At 40.9% G+C, this 14,927-nt stretch overlaps 3 protein-coding genes across 3 annotated transcripts in view; 2 read left to right on the plus strand and 1 right to left on the minus strand.

The window, feature by feature from the left end:
• ercc5 (excision repair cross-complementation group 5) lies at positions 1-9,653 on the minus strand. The gene is made up of 15 exons (XM_008292568.1): positions 9,415-9,653; positions 9,090-9,265; positions 8,832-8,947; positions 8,514-8,615; positions 8,147-8,204; positions 7,633-7,776; positions 7,352-7,562; positions 6,109-7,056; positions 5,736-6,019; positions 4,492-4,611; positions 3,279-3,492; positions 2,394-2,538; positions 1,873-2,073; positions 1,716-1,800; positions 1-744 (listed from the first exon to the last, which is right to left on the minus strand). Exons 1-15 carry the CDS (start codon positions 9,500-9,502, stop codon positions 217-219), a joined length of 3,420 nt encoding a protein of 1,139 aa, XP_008290790.1. The 5' UTR covers positions 9,503-9,653; the 3' UTR covers positions 1-216.
• Positions 7,929-14,927, plus strand: part of mrpl16 (mitochondrial ribosomal protein L16) — a 21,462-nt gene continuing 14,463 nt past the window's right edge. Inside the window, exon 1 of the mRNA XM_008292523.1 lies at positions 7,929-7,940. The gene's annotated coding sequence lies outside the window, so the exon portion shown is untranslated. The remainder of the gene's footprint in view (positions 7,941-14,927) is intronic.
• On the plus strand, positions 9,901-14,923 carry blzf1 (basic leucine zipper nuclear factor 1). The gene is made up of 7 exons (XM_008292556.1): positions 9,901-10,218; positions 10,542-10,625; positions 11,656-12,116; positions 12,474-12,673; positions 12,937-13,065; positions 13,402-13,654; positions 13,777-14,923. Exons 2-7 carry the CDS (start codon positions 10,607-10,609, stop codon positions 13,960-13,962), a joined length of 1,248 nt encoding a protein of 415 aa, XP_008290778.1. The 5' UTR covers positions 9,901-10,218; positions 10,542-10,606; the 3' UTR covers positions 13,963-14,923.

Genomic DNA, 14,927 nt, shown 5'->3' on the forward strand with positions numbered 1-14,927 from the left:
TTTTATGAAAAATGCCATTTTATTTCATACGTATACCTCTGCACAGGAAAAAATATTTTCAATGACATCAATAGTTTACAAAATTCATGTTCTACATCATAGCAAAAGCTCAATTCATCAGTGAATCCCATAAATATCAAACATAATTTCACAGACATTTGAGGGTGCGTAACATGTTTTGCACTCAGTGTTACAATTTATGTTTATGTTAAGTCCTCACAACTTCTTCGCCCTGCCCCTTCCTCTCGTGCTTCCTCTTCCTCTTGTGCTTTTCGCTCCACGGCCTCGTCGGCTGCCCTCAAACACAGATCTGGCAGTAACCATAGCAACCTTCTGACCGCCATCGCTGTCCTCACTGGAGCTGCTGCTGCTGCTCCTGGTCCTCTGAGGTCGAGTCTTCGTAGACTGAGGTACAGTCTTTGCTGATATAGACTCCTGGCTGCTGTTGCAGCTGCTGATATCCTTGAGAGACTTAAAAGGAGATTCAAGGACTACCTCCGAACCTAGAAACCCTCCTCCTGCCATAACCCTCTCCTCTCCCTTATCTCCTTCTCCTTTCTTCAGATTCTCTTTCTTAGATTTGGAAGGGGAATGCATTTCTTCCTCACTGTCCTCGTCTTCCTCCTCTTCTCCTTCTCTCTCCTTTCTCTTCAGGCAGGTCACTGCTCGGCGGAGTCGCTGGCTGCGGATCGCCTGCTTTTCCTGTTGCTCCATGCGGAAGAATGAGTCTATACGCAGCTGAGTCTAAACCAAAACAGAGACAGACAAGATAGAAATGGTGCCAGAATATAAGGTGGTTTTATTTCCGCCATTACTGACTTTACTGACACACAATCAAGGTGGGGATATTCAAGAAAGTGCAACACAGAATAAGAAACGGGGATTCTAGTGTGCTTACAGGACTGAAGATATCTTAGGATAAGATAAAACTTTAATAATCTGGAAGGAAATTCTTTTGCCAGATATTGCTCAGAAAAGACTAAATGAGAAATCACAAGAAATGCAGTAGTTAGTAGAAAAGCAATGATATAGGTGCAATATATTACTGAAAATAAAATAAGCTAATAAGTACTATCACACATGATAGTGAAATATTGCACATTACATCCACATATTGTGCATGAAAGTAAAACTTTGAAACATGAAAATGAAATTTTACACTTGATACTGAAACTGATATTGCACAAACTATTGAGAAAAGTCATATTGCAAATGATATTGATATTATAGTTCAGATCCTAGTGCAGCTGTATTAGCTGTCATTTATTCATTCATATGACAGTATTGCAGCCTATACTGTTACTTCTTACAGCCTTGTTTACCAATGTGGTGGTTAGAAGCTGCTAATCAACACTATTAACAGCAGTAAAAAAATAAAATTAAAAAAAAAACAGACATTGTTTCAGGTGTTTGAAACACCTATTTATCCACTACTTTTAACGTGCAACCAATAAAGCATGCTTTTAACTCAGTGTCACAACATTTCTGCTCACTTCTTTATTTGTCACAACTGAGTGTGGGTTGATGGCCTGTATCCTGGTTATTGGAAACATGTCAAATTTTAGCGTAACACTATTTTGTAATCCAGTTTGGCTGTTCACTGTCCTGCTTAACACAAATATCTGGCCTTTTTTTTAAAAATTAAATTTAGATTTTTCTATTTTGAGAGGTTCCTCTTTGGATACAAGCATCCTTGTTGAAAATTTCTCAGTTACCTGCTGAGTGTTGAGCTGCTTGATCACAGGCTGAAGAGTCTCCTCTGTTTTCCGGCTGTTCCACCCAAAGCGACTCAGACAGAATGTAGAAGACTGGTTAAAGAAACTTTATAAACTTAAGAACAAACACAAATCCACGCATATTGAGGAAGGATATTCTTTGATCATGTCGAGCTGTGGGCGTCCCCAGCTAAAGGAGCTGTCCGACTGGTCGACAGCGGGTTGCAGATAAGCCTGAGCCACTGCGGGGTTGGGAAAACCGGGCTGCAGTTTCAGCTCCCTCAGTTTCTTCTTAACCTTTGAGTCCCGAGGATCAGCGACGAGACGCTTTTTCTCCTGAGCGTCTGACCACCAGTTACTACAGGGAAGACACAAAAACCAGACACTGATAAGCCTTTGGAAAACAAGTAAGAAATGCAATATTTAGTTAAAAATAGTCATTGTATGTGAAAAAATATTTTACTGTTAAATGTTTAAACTGTGGAGGTTCTGTAGATTGTTTAAAGTATAGGATTAATTAGGATAATGCCATATCAAGAAAACACTTTGACCAGGAAAGTATTTATCTATTAATCCCATAAAAATACAATATCAACAACCTCTATTAGCTACTATTTAAAAATGCACTGTTCCATCTCTTGACCAAATTAACCTAAAATGCTAAACAAACCCACACACCTGAACTGTGTTAGTGGCTCCAACCCCGGCCCTGGAAACTCATTGAGAATCTCCATGCCAGTCACATATCCAACCCCCGGCACGCCCTCCGTGTAGTCGCTTCCAAGCAGGTAGGCCAGATTTATCATTTTGGTCCTGTCCAGACCTGACAAAGTGAGAGAGGGGAGAGCACAAGAGGTGAGCTTACAGGTTGTCAGAAGGTGAAACTGACGAATGAGGAGAAGGAGAAAAACAGATTAGTCCTTGTGCAATTTGATTTTGCTGACAGGTTGTCAGCCATCACCAACACTGACACCTGTCTCTGACATGTGTGATATTCGTTTATAAGATTCCTGTTGTGATGTGTTATCCTAGCACTATTTCAGCACTTTGCTCTCCTGTTTCAGTGGACAAAATAACACCATCTGCAGCAGCGGCCATGTGAATGAGAATAAGGCTAAATAAATATATAGTCTGCAAACACCGTCAAGATTTTATATATATATATATAGGGAGAGAGAGAGCGAGAGAGAGAGAGAGAGAGAGAGCGAGAGAGAGAGAGAGAGAGAGAGAGAGATGTACGACAGTCTGCTGAGGCCACCAGAAAAGATATTTTTGCTGTAGTTTAGTGTGTTTCTACTTTCAACAGGAACTTGAGGAGTTACTAGTTTTTATTATAATTGATTAGACCTGAAGCAAAATAATTTTTAAAAATGCTGTATACTTTCTACATGTTTTTGCTACCAAAAGAGAGAAAATGTAATTCATGAAAAGTACATTTTCAACTTCACTGAACCTTCTAGAAACTAATGTAAAACCGAGACCAAAATTTTAAACGAGACCTGATTTTCGGCCAGATAAAATCAACCAGTCGTATTCAAACTCAGATGTTGGAGGTGCACTGACCCAGCTGGTTCTGCAGGTCGCTGTACTGGTAGTGTTCCACATATTTGTTCTGGCTGAAGAAGTTCTTGAAAACGTGTCGTCCTCCAAACAGCCACACGTCCGAGTCGTCTGTGATGGTCCCGTTCGTCTGGTCGGCGCGATCGAGTGCCGCACACTGAGCCTCGGCCTCCGTCGGTGCCACCATGAACGGCACGCCGAACAGCCGCAGAAGCTCCTGGTTTCAAACACTCTATTACTCACAAAGAAAATGTCGCACAACCCCCAACATATCATAGCTGATGATCTGTGCTTCCATCTGCTCCCAGCAAGGTTACACTGTTGTTACTTAGTGATTTTTTTAATAACTTTATTCAGATTTCTTAATGATACTGACACTATTTTACAGGGTTTTAAATACGTTTTGAACTGTCATCGCACAGTTATACACCTTTTATCTAAACAGGCTTTGGGGATTATCTACACACTACTGCAGTCATCTGAGAGATTCCTTCCCTCTTAGCAGATCATTATCAAACAGCTGATGAGATTAACAAACATCAGCCACTTTCAAGGTTTTATATCAGTGGTGACTTTATGAAGCCAAAATGCTGCGATTTTTGAGAGTGTGAGTGAACTGACCACCACATGCAGATGCTCGCACACAGCCTTGCAGATTCACAGGAAAGACTGTGAAGTAACATTGATGGAATGGTTCTGGGAATGTCTGGCAGAGGCACCTCAGGGAAATGTAACCCCCAATCAGTCTTGCACCTGCTCTGGGTTATCAGACCTCAGTCCAGTGACAGAGCCTCTGCATGTTGATTTTTAGTTTGTTGTTTCAGATACAAGCTCAAACATCAACGACAGCCTCTGTTGTTTAAGTGTGTTTGTATGTGTTGGTGTGATTTTATAGTGGTGATGAGTGATCCTTCACACGCTCTGTCCTCAGAGTATGAGTGGTTACCTTTTGGAAGAAGGCTCAGAGTCCCACGCTGCCGATTGAACAGATTTAAAAATTCATTTGTTCCGGCTCCATGTGGACTATGTTTTGGACTCATGAAATTAAACTATGATATTCATTTTTGTTCTGCTTTTACCTGATGTATGTATCTAGCTATTAACTGTGTTTTCCCTGTTTGTGTCTGCTTGTGTTGACTGCAACATGGGTGAAAAGCCAAATTTCCCACACCTGGGACAATAAAGTTAATCTTGAATCTTGGTATAGTCAGTTTACCTGGCTTTCCAGGTACATCTGCCCGGTGACTGTGTTCGCCATTCTCTCCTGCTGCTGTTTCTGCTCCCTCAGGTTGCTCTGCTCCACCCGTAGAGAGCTCTCTAGAGCCTCCAGCTCATCCTGAAGCACATCATCAACAACAACAAAAAAAACACACGGCATCAGCCCTGCCTCATACATGTTAACCTGTTGAACAGCTCTGTCTACAATGCAGGTGACGAGTTGAAACATGTCATTCAAAGATGTCTATGATTCCGATTTGCCATGTTGCAGCTCCCTGAAACATTACGTAAATGGTGACTCACACAGAAGAGTGGATTCTGGTTTTGTTTGTTGTTTTTTTTTTAACGGTAGCTTCCACTCATGTCAAGTTACCCTTAACTACAACTAGACTATCGAATCAGGAGGCCCATATTAACATACTGCAGATATACTGATATTTCTGTATGTGATCAAACAAGTAAGTAAATAATAAATGTGTCAGTGATATGTTAAAAGTAATGTACTATTTATAGTTGCCACATCACCAGAAAAGGTTACCATATTCATTTTTCACCTGGCAAATTCTGGTCACAGTCCAGACCTCAGGCCAGCAGGGTAAATAATCCTTTCATAACTATTTGTTTTCTGTAATAAAGTCCTATCACTGTTCTTAATGGGCAATTTCCTGGTTTTACAAAAAGTGTAATTTCTCATTTTAGTGTAAGGTGGAGTTTTCAAATCCACCTCATTGTGGAGGAAAATAACTGAAATTGGTTTGAGGTGCACACAGCACTAAAAACGTAAAGTACAAGAAAAGTTTAGACAAAACTAGAAGTATTGTCAGAAAGTATAATTTGTATAATGTTTGGCAACTAATCTTTTAAAATGACGCATCAAAGTATAAATTAATGAGCTCTAAATAATATGGTTGCTTTATGAGCACCATAATGATTATTTTCCATATCAGATATTCTGACAATTATTTTGTAAACTTAATTGATTAGCTGTTTGGTATATTAAATGCCAGAGGATACAGAAACATGAGCATTGCAATTCTCCATAGTGACATGAAAATAACATTTTTGAATTCTTTGTTTTGTCTCACAGGAAGAACAAGTAGGTAGTGTCAGGCATTTTTGTAAGAAAATGACTTGAACTTTTACTGGATGACCCAAAATAGCTGCCGATTAAGTTTCTTGATATTAACTAATTGATTAATCAACTAAAAATTTCAGCTCTACAGCTGTGACCGAGATACAAACCACATCAATGTGCTCCCATTCGTTGATCACTGGAGTTTCCGCTGCTTCAGTCTCCGTCTCCGTCTCCTTGTTTTGCTCCTCATTCTGTCTCTTTTTGTCTTCCTCTAAATTCAGAGCAGCAGCTGGATGGCTGAGAGTCTCCTTCAAACTTTCCTCTGACTTTTCTTCAGTCTTCATCCCATCATTGTGAACTTCATCTGTTGGTTCTTTCTCTACAGTTAATGCAACAGAACCATCTGTATCCTCCTCTTTAAATTCTTGTTCTGACACCTCAATGAAGCTCTCTGAAAACACACAAACAAGCTCATTTCTAACATCTACTGTTTTAAGACGTTATGAGTAGAGTGTGATTTGAAACCAACTGTTACTGTACCTTCTGACTCGCTCTCCTCACTGCTGCCTGGCTTCACATCATTTCCATTCCTCTCCTTTGGAGCTTCAGTGAATTTGTTACTGTTCTGCTCTACAAGCACAGGATGAATTTCAGTTAGTGCACCGACAGGTTTTTCACATAGCTGACGAGAGAGATGGATGGATAATCTGGGTTGACTGGATGCAGCAGCAGTAGCAGCATGCTGTGGATTGTGGTCTGAATCTCTTCTCACAAGCTCTTCTTTCTCTATTTGTCCCCTACTTTTTGTCCTTAAATCCTCTATCAGCTGTCCTGTCTTTGTCTCTTCTTCTGACTCCATCACTGTCCTGGTAGGTTGTTGCAGCGCTGCGGATCGTAGCGCTTTACTTCTCTGTCCAATCACCTCCTCCATCTCATCCTCAGAGCTACTAACTAATAAACTGTCTTTGACATCTGAACTTTGGCCAGCTGGGTTCCTCTTAAAACTGGATTTTCTTTTAGGTGAACGTTCTGTCTCTTCCTCTGAGCTGTTGATGACCACTTGGGGCACCGGGTGATGAATATTTGCCTTTACTTTTGTGGGTAAGCTACTTATTTGGGTCACACATTCAGCTGTTCCATCATCCTCGTCATTCAGAGCTTGTTGGATTGCCAGCAGCGTACGTGGGGACACACTGCCATCCTCCTTATCCCGGTCCACGTTCTCCTCATCTGAGCTATTGTTCATAGCAGCCTGGATGGCCTTAAGTGTCCGAGGCGAGGGTGGTGATGTGTCTTCATGAGCTGGTTTTGACACAGATGGTTTGGAGTCTTCAGAGGAGGGAGTCACTTCCTCGTCCTCCTCACAGATAGGACGCCACAGAGGCTTGGGTCTGTCCGCCACCCGACTTCTGCAGCCTGACAGGGAGCTGCCAGACCAGGGTGAAGCAGCAGGTTGGCTCTCAGGGGCAGCCTCGTTCTTTTTGGAGCCTACGTAGACAAAGTGGAGAGGTATTTTGTATGTGAAAACAAAAACAAGCTTGCATTTTTAAATTTCAGGCAATAAAATTGCAAATTACAACAACCACTGTCTAAGACACACCATAGGGTTATAGATTTATTTCCTTTCTTCCAGGCAACTGTTATTTTCTATAGATTTCAATAAATTCACTAACATACAAATGACAAATACAAATTATGTAAGAATTCACAAGACATCTGACCACTATAACAATGTAAAAATACTGTTACAGACTGAGTAAACATGACATCATAGCCATCTCACCTTTAATAAGAATATAATGCGAATGGTCTTCTGAAACCAGTCGATTTGCCTCTACGCTCCGGTTTTGCTGATCTCCATCTTCTTGGTTGAGCTGTGGAACGCTGCCTGCACTTCGCTGGCTCATCTCTTTCTCCACACCTTCCAGACGCTGGTTCAGCTTGTTCCTCTGCAGTAGGCCGGCCAGCTGGTACTGGGAAAAATCTCCCGAGTGCTGCGAATGAGTGAAGTGGAGTCAGTGCTGAGAGGATGCGACGAGGGATCGAAATGGGGGTGAACGGTACCTCTGGAGGTTTGTGAATCAAGGTTCGGCGCCTTTTGGAGAACTCTTTCATGTCTTTGAGTATCTCATGTTTCATTTCAGGAGGCAGGCTCTCAAACTCCTCTGAGTTGATGTCCACCGAGCTTGTTTCTCCACACAGTTCTCCCTGAAACACAACGAACAGTTTGACTTCAAATGTCTGTTATCATAGACGGCATTCATGCAAAAATAATGTAAGAACACAGAAATAATGTGATCATTTATTGTGAACTTGACATACAGTATAGTTTCGTAACAAAACAATTTGAAATAGCAGACACTTTGTTTTTGGTTTTGTTGATTTAGAAATAAACTGTATCGTAACACAGTGTCACAGCCAGAACCACAGCTGGTCGAACCAACGTTAAAACCCAAATCCTACGTAACATCTTACCTCTTACCACCAAAATTATATTGATACATCACCCTTCAAAACAAACTATTGTGTGGTTGGAATGTTAAATAAGTGAATGCACTTGAGCATGTGATTATTTTACCTGATACATATAACTGTCAGCTGTCTCCTCCTCCTCACTGTCTTCCACCTCCTCAGAACTACAAGGAGAAAGGACAACATTGAATTTATTATAACGCCAGTATGTAAGGTGAAATCGTGTTGAATACAGTAATTTAAAAAAAAAAAAAGTTAAAATAGATGCTGTCATGCACAGTTAATATTACCTTGTTGTTAATTCAAGAAAACGAATGTTTAGTTAATTGTGTACAATTAACAGTACTCTTAAAAGCCATTTGTATTTATAGAGCACCTGACACTACAATCAAACACATGTGGTGGATGGAAATCTCCGGTGCTATTATGGCTGAATTTTGTGTTACAACAGCAACATTTCCCAGCCAACTGACCTGCTTTTGTCCTTCTCCTCAGCAGGGGGCAGGGCTGGAAGAACATACATGTCGTCCACCTCATCTCTCCTCACACTCGAAAGGCTGGGCAAAGGATCCTTACTATAACAGGGAAGAAATGTGGGATATCTTAGACAAAAACCACAGAGACTATAATGATTCTACTAGGACAGTAAAGTGTTTTTAAATGCTCTATTTAGACAGGAGGTTGGTAGACACAAGACAGAGCAGAAACACAAGTTGTTTTGAAACTAGTATTGGGATGTCAAAGAGGATTACTTAGCTGTCCCAGAGAACAAGCCTTCACCTGTCCCTTACCTACAATCTCCAAGTGCCGCTTTGATAGCTTGTCTCTTCAGGAACGTCTTAAGAAGCTTCTCATTGGTCTGTTTGGATTCACGGGTCAACTCCTCCTTCCTCTGCCTCCTCAGAGCCTGCAGCAGAGCCCCAGAGAAAGCAACATTAAATGACAAAAGAGAATCGCACACTTGTGATGGCAAAATTCTGATTATGTTCATTTTATTTAGAATCCACTAGATAAGAATAATGTGATTCTTCAGCAACCATTGGGCTTACCAGGGTCTGCTTCTTCAGCAGAGGTGCGTCCCCATCAAACACAAACACTGGCCTGATGCGGAAGAAGAGCAGCTTACAGATGCGGTGGAAGAGAGTGAGGAGGTGGGCATTCTGGACGCTGTTGCCTTCACGGTCCCTCACCCCCTTCACTGCCTGGTTCAGCCATATACTGATGTCTGAGGGTGTCTGGTTAAGGTTACTACTTTGGCTTAACAGAAATTAGAAGCACCAATACAATACACGGATTAAATAAAAGTGACAAGACAATACATTTACAATGTTAGACAAACAGAAAGATTAAAAGATCTTCTTCAGGTCAGGATACCAACAGCAAGGATCTTTCCCTCCAGTGTCTCAGGGTTGATAGGTTTCCCTGTGCTCTCCAGCAGTCTCCACAGTCCGTGAACTCCCATCGAAGCAGCAGCAAGGGTCCAAAAGTCACAGAAATTCAATAACTAAAATACACAACAACAAGTTCAATTTGCTCCACTAATCTAGACAATTGCTCCAAAACCATGAGAGTAGTAAAAGAAATCATCACAGTGGCAGTTATCTACCTTCGTTGTAACCGTATTTTTATCCGTAAAGCAAATACCGACTGCGCACAAAGGTTCCGCGTTAATTTAAGTCGGGTCTATTTGCCTATTACACCACCGGCTTTCGTTAGCATCCATGATCTGATTTCTAATCAGTTCTAACTGTGGTTTCTGTTGTGAGTATGACAGTAGATAACACAAAAACCGATTGCAGATCAGTACTGAAAAATGTGAAGGAGCATGGGGTTTTAAGCGACGTAAAAGGCGGTATTATTTCCGGGGTAGCGTCTGTCAGGTAGCCACGTATGACGGTGCTGTCTCGACAAAATCCGTACTTTATGGATAATCTTACAAACTCTAATGTTTCAGGTTAAAATATGGACTCTGGGTTTGATTTAATAACAGTGAATCCCTTCCAGCTAGTAATTTTGCAAGAAAGCAGCGGTGTCTTCACGGAAGAGCTTGTCTGACAAACAAACAGCAGGGCAAAACAGCCTTACAACTCTCGTGAAAGCCAACTGTGTCCGGTGACAAAATAAACAGCCCGCTACCTACAACGAATTAACCGAGAAGGTTGGGCGCATTCTCACCCGGTATGTTATCTAATAATTAGTCTGAGTCCATGAATTAGATCCCATTATAATGAGAAATTTATTTTGTTAACATACCCTGATATTTACTATAACTTGTGTCGCTAAATGTCCCGTTAACTGATCCTTTCGATCAACGCTGCTCAGGGAAAGCCCTAACGCTAGCAAGTTAGCTTATCAGCTAGCCGCCGTTATCACGTAACGTTATCACTACCTCAGCTGTTTCCCCTCATATTTGACTAGCGGCCTTCTTTGATCACAGTGACAAACAACATGTATTACACAGAATAACAACAAGACACTTTCCCCATTTGTAACTGTCACAGGAGGAAGACTCGCCGCGGTTTTACCTGAACTACAGACTTCCTTCTTGACTAACACCACCTCCACAATGACTGCCGCTGTGAGAAGTAAGTATTATTTGTTGAATTTTTAGTATTTACAATTTACACGCAATTTTGTCTGCAATAAAGCTATGGGCAATCGTCTATACAATGTCTACCTTGTGTGAGTAACCTGACTCCGTTTGTTCAGGACATACCCTCAGTAATCCATTGTCATACATTGTCTTCCTTTACTTTTTAACAGAGAATACAGTTTGATATTTGTAAAGATTGAAAACCAGGGAACCGTTGGCTTCTTGCCCAGCTTCATAGTTAGTTAATGTAATGCTTCTCAGACTGTTTGGCTACTGTTAAACAAAAAAGAGAAACCTCTGCACTCATCCAACAGCATCTGGCCTGGGATTAGATGATCTTTTATACTTGTAATCAAAACCATAATTTTGTCTACCTCACATCAAGGTATCTCATCATTCTTCTAAATAAAACAAACCAAATTCTCCCGTGTTTAAAGTTGTCTAAACTAGAGCTGCAATGATTAGTGGATTAAATGAAATGCATTCAACTGTAAGATTGGTGGTCAAGTATTTGAGTATTTTTGTAAAAACAAAAAAAAAAAAGTAGAACGATTCTAATTTCATGTACCTAAATGTGATTTTTTGGGGGGGGGGTTCCTTTACTCCGCTACGTCAGAAAGATGTCATCTTGGGCTTTGGGAAACAGTGATTGACATTTTCGTCATTTTATTTTATTTTTTAACATTTTATAGACCAAACAGACAGAATTGACAGATTTACCAACAATTAAAATAATCAATGCAGCCCTGGTCCAAACACAATTGCCTGGAGACACAGCATTATAAAGCTGGAACAATTTTGATTTAAATCAGAAATGTTATGCAAGATTTTGAGTCTGATCAGTCCTACACATTAATAGATATAGACTGTCAAGACCACCCTTTGACATCTGCTTCACACCATACACGATACACACACACATAGGAATTATCACACCTACATTTAGGGTAGCACATTGGTGATTTGAATACTCAGAAAACATTTAGGTGCAAAGCATAAACACTACCTTATATGTCTTCCAGATTCAGCCAGTGTTCCTGTCAGGGGTGCTGGCGATGGCATGGAAACTGAAAAACCAGCAACCACCCTAGAGGTTAACACGGAAGCATTGCCACCAGGTCCATCTGAGATTCCCCTCCTGAAGATAGCTAGCCCAAAGCACAGCCCGAAATCTGTCCATTCTGCACCCCCTGTGGCCCCCCAGCCTCTCGGGGTGCTCCACCTGGGCAAGGTGAGTCGAGAGGCCTGTACAGAGGTGGAGGCTGTCAGGATTGTCGTCCCTCGTGCTGCAATTAGCCGGAGCAGCCGTACAGGACCTGTCGAGGGCAAAGGTGAGGCAGGGCAACAGGCTGAGGAACAGGGTTCCCCTCCGCTGCCTCTGGTGGAGGACTGGAGAGGACAGCTGGAGAAGCTGCAGAACTCTGAACGCAGGCTGCTGCAGGACAAAGAAGGCCTTTCCAATCAGCTCCGTGTGCAGACAGAGGTAAGGCCCTCGTGGACTTGTTCAAATATAAGACATACTGGCCTTTGCACAGACATGTGTTGCTGTTTCATTTCTGAAAATATGCAGAAAATGCTTTAAAATTCAACACTATTTATCTGTAACATTATCCATGAATTTTAATGTTTCATGTAAAATTTCTTGACGTTGTATGGATAAATCCAATGTGATCCTTAACACAACAAAACATGACTTCTTTGGTTATGTGGTTGTTGAAATAAGTGTTATGAAAACTTTTTTGTGATAAAGTCTTAAAATTAAAAATAAATCATTCATTTTCTCATCCATATCTTTAGCTATGAATAAAGCTTTTATTGACATATTTTTTCTTTATGCCAGGTAAACCGTGAGCTGAAGAAACTGTTGGTGGCCTCAGTGGGTGATGACCTTCAGTACCACTTTGAGCGTCTGGCACGGGAGAAAAACCAGCTGATTTTAGAAAACGAGGCTCTGGGCAGGAGTCTGGCACACACTGCAGAGCAGCTGGAGCGAATGAGCATCCAGTGCGATGTTTGGAGGAGCAAGTTTCTGGCCAGCAGGTATGAAATGTACAAAGGAATACAGTGATTTTAAAAATAAATAAATAAAAGAGACTAGAAATTACAAGGAAAGATGGAGAGGGATGGGAGGTTTTATTTCACTGCCATTCATCTCATTTTTGAAAAAAGCATTTATGAAGGACATTTTAGATTAGCTGGAGGAAAACAAGTAAATACCAAACATCATTCTTCTAAAGAGATCAATAAGAAACGATTATGTTTTTCACACTTAATAAACATTTGCATCAATGATGTGTTTTCAGAGTTATGGCAGAGGAACTGACAAATGCTCGAGCAGCTCTGCAGAGACAGACAAGAGAGGCACAAGGAGCGATTCAGGATCTGCTGTTAGAGAGAGAAGAGTTCTCCAGGGACATGATGCTCACCCACAGGTAACATAACCAGTGACTCATAACTAAATTGAATAAAGTGTTTGTTATAATAGATCACAAGCTTAAAGCTTAGACAGCGTGCACTCAAACTCAGTAAAATGAACACATAAGGTTCACAGGTATGACATTGATACTAAAACATAAATAAAAGAGTGACAACCAGCTTTGATGCTCCATTTAGGAAAGCTACAATGTGAGCCAGTAGTGCCAATAAGGTACAACTGAAAGGCCAAATGTAAAGACTGTTCAAGGGTATATGTACCCCGGTTTCAGCTATGTTGTTGCACAGATAATGATGAGACCCTGTGTTGACGTTGCCTGCCTTTGTGCCATCAGATCTCTGGAGCAGCTTCTGGTGTCTCTGCAGTGGGGCAGACTGCAGACGTACTACCCCAGCGCGCAACCCCTCAGCACAGGAGAGATGGCTGCAGCAAATCACAAGCTAGCAGACGCCATCAACTCCCACTTGCTGGGCAAGGGTGGTGGCGGCGGCGGCAGCAGCGCGGTAAAAAGCAGCAGCGCGGTGAAAAGCAGCAGCACAGCAGCCGAACACCTCTGCAGCACACCAGCCGAGAAGATGGCTGAGAAGGTACCGAACCTATACCCCTGTACAAATCTTACTCACATTTTAAATTCCACTTACTATAATGTAGTGATATTTGTAGGAAAAATTCTGAGATTCACAAATGCGTTACCTGTTTTCTTTATCAGGTGCTGAAGATTTTAGATCCAATATCCTGCTCAGAAAACAAGGCAGAAGCTTCGCTTGGCGACGCCACAGCTTCAAACTTTCTCAACAGCAAGAAGAGCATCGGCAGGTTCCACCCTTACACCCGCTATGAGAACATTACTTTTAGCTGCTGCGAACGCTGTACTGGAGACATCCTGGTGCTGTAGTAGTCAAAGAGAATCAAAACGTCCTCTTCTGACACAAATGCAGCATTGAGGCTTATTTTAAATAACTGACTGTACTCTGGGTGATGTTAATGCTCTGTGTTTAGTGATTTTTTCATCGAACGGCAGGCAAAAGTTAGCTGCTCACATCAACTTGCTGTTTGTTGTTCTGTATTCAGACTTGAAAAAAAGATAAGTGAGAAAATGGACTTGATGTTGAGGAAGCATGATGAGACAATAATGAAAGCAGAATGCTTTTGAGAGCCATTGCAGCACGGTTTAAACCACGGAAAGTATCAGTGGAGTGAGATATCAGGGTCAATCAGTGTTACCAGATGAATAGACACTGTTATGGGGTCTGCTTAGTCAAACTTGAACTTTTGCTTGTGTGTATTTAGTTGTATTTGCACATGCCGATATTCATAATTTACTGAGCAAACAAGCTGTAATGAAATGTGTGAGACACAAAATAGCCTCCAGTAAGTTAAACAAAAGATAATGGCACTGTGACAGTACACAAAATTAAGTCAGGATGCCTCCCCAATTTCTCTGTGTGATGGTTCTATTGTGTTTTAAAAACATTTTGACTATATTTTATGAATATATTTTGTATATTACATACTGTAAATGCATAATATATGTTCAGTATTTTAAAGGTGGACTGATGGTATAACAGATTATTACTGTGCAGTGGTGTTACTGATTTGTTTTTACTGAATCATGTCATTTGGGTAATTATTTTATTTTATTTTATTTGCAATTCATTATTTAAAAGAAAAACCTTAAGGACAATGCTATACTTCGTTTTCAAGCTTTTGGTTTATATCAGGAACTATCTGAAAAAGTTTGCTCTGTGCAGTAATTGCAATGGTGTCATTAACAGTGAAAGCACACCATAAAAATATTTATGCATCATTTGTTTCAGTGTAAAATAAAGACCAAAGTAGTTTCTACTTTTTTAAAATGTC

Source organism: Stegastes partitus, unplaced genomic scaffold, assembly GCF_000690725.1.
Source record: "Stegastes partitus isolate 25-593 unplaced genomic scaffold, Stegastes_partitus-1.0.2 Scaffold19, whole genome shotgun sequence".
Taxonomy (NCBI): Eukaryota; Metazoa; Chordata; class Actinopteri; family Pomacentridae; genus Stegastes; species Stegastes partitus.

Bases quoted from the DNA above. Each gene is read 5' to 3' on its own strand.
- ercc5 (XM_008292568.1), bottom strand. From the start codon at position 9,502: ATGGGAGTTCACGGACTGTGGAGACTGCTGGAGAGCACAGGGAAACCT. The intron at 7,563-7,632 runs GTACCGTTCACC...ACTCATTCGCAG, and splicing joins TGATTCACAAACCTCCAGAG to CACTCGGGAGATTTTTCCCA. The intron at 3,493-4,491 runs GTAAACTGACTA...GTTTGAAACCAG, and splicing joins AGATGTACCTGGAAAGCCAG to GAGCTTCTGCGGCTGTTCGG.
- blzf1 (XM_008292556.1), top strand. The intron at 12,117-12,473 runs GTAAGGCCCTCG...TCTTTATGCCAG, and splicing joins AGCTCCGTGTGCAGACAGAG to GTAAACCGTGAGCTGAAGAA. The intron at 12,674-12,936 runs GTATGAAATGTA...ATGTGTTTTCAG, and splicing joins AGCAAGTTTCTGGCCAGCAG to AGTTATGGCAGAGGAACTGA.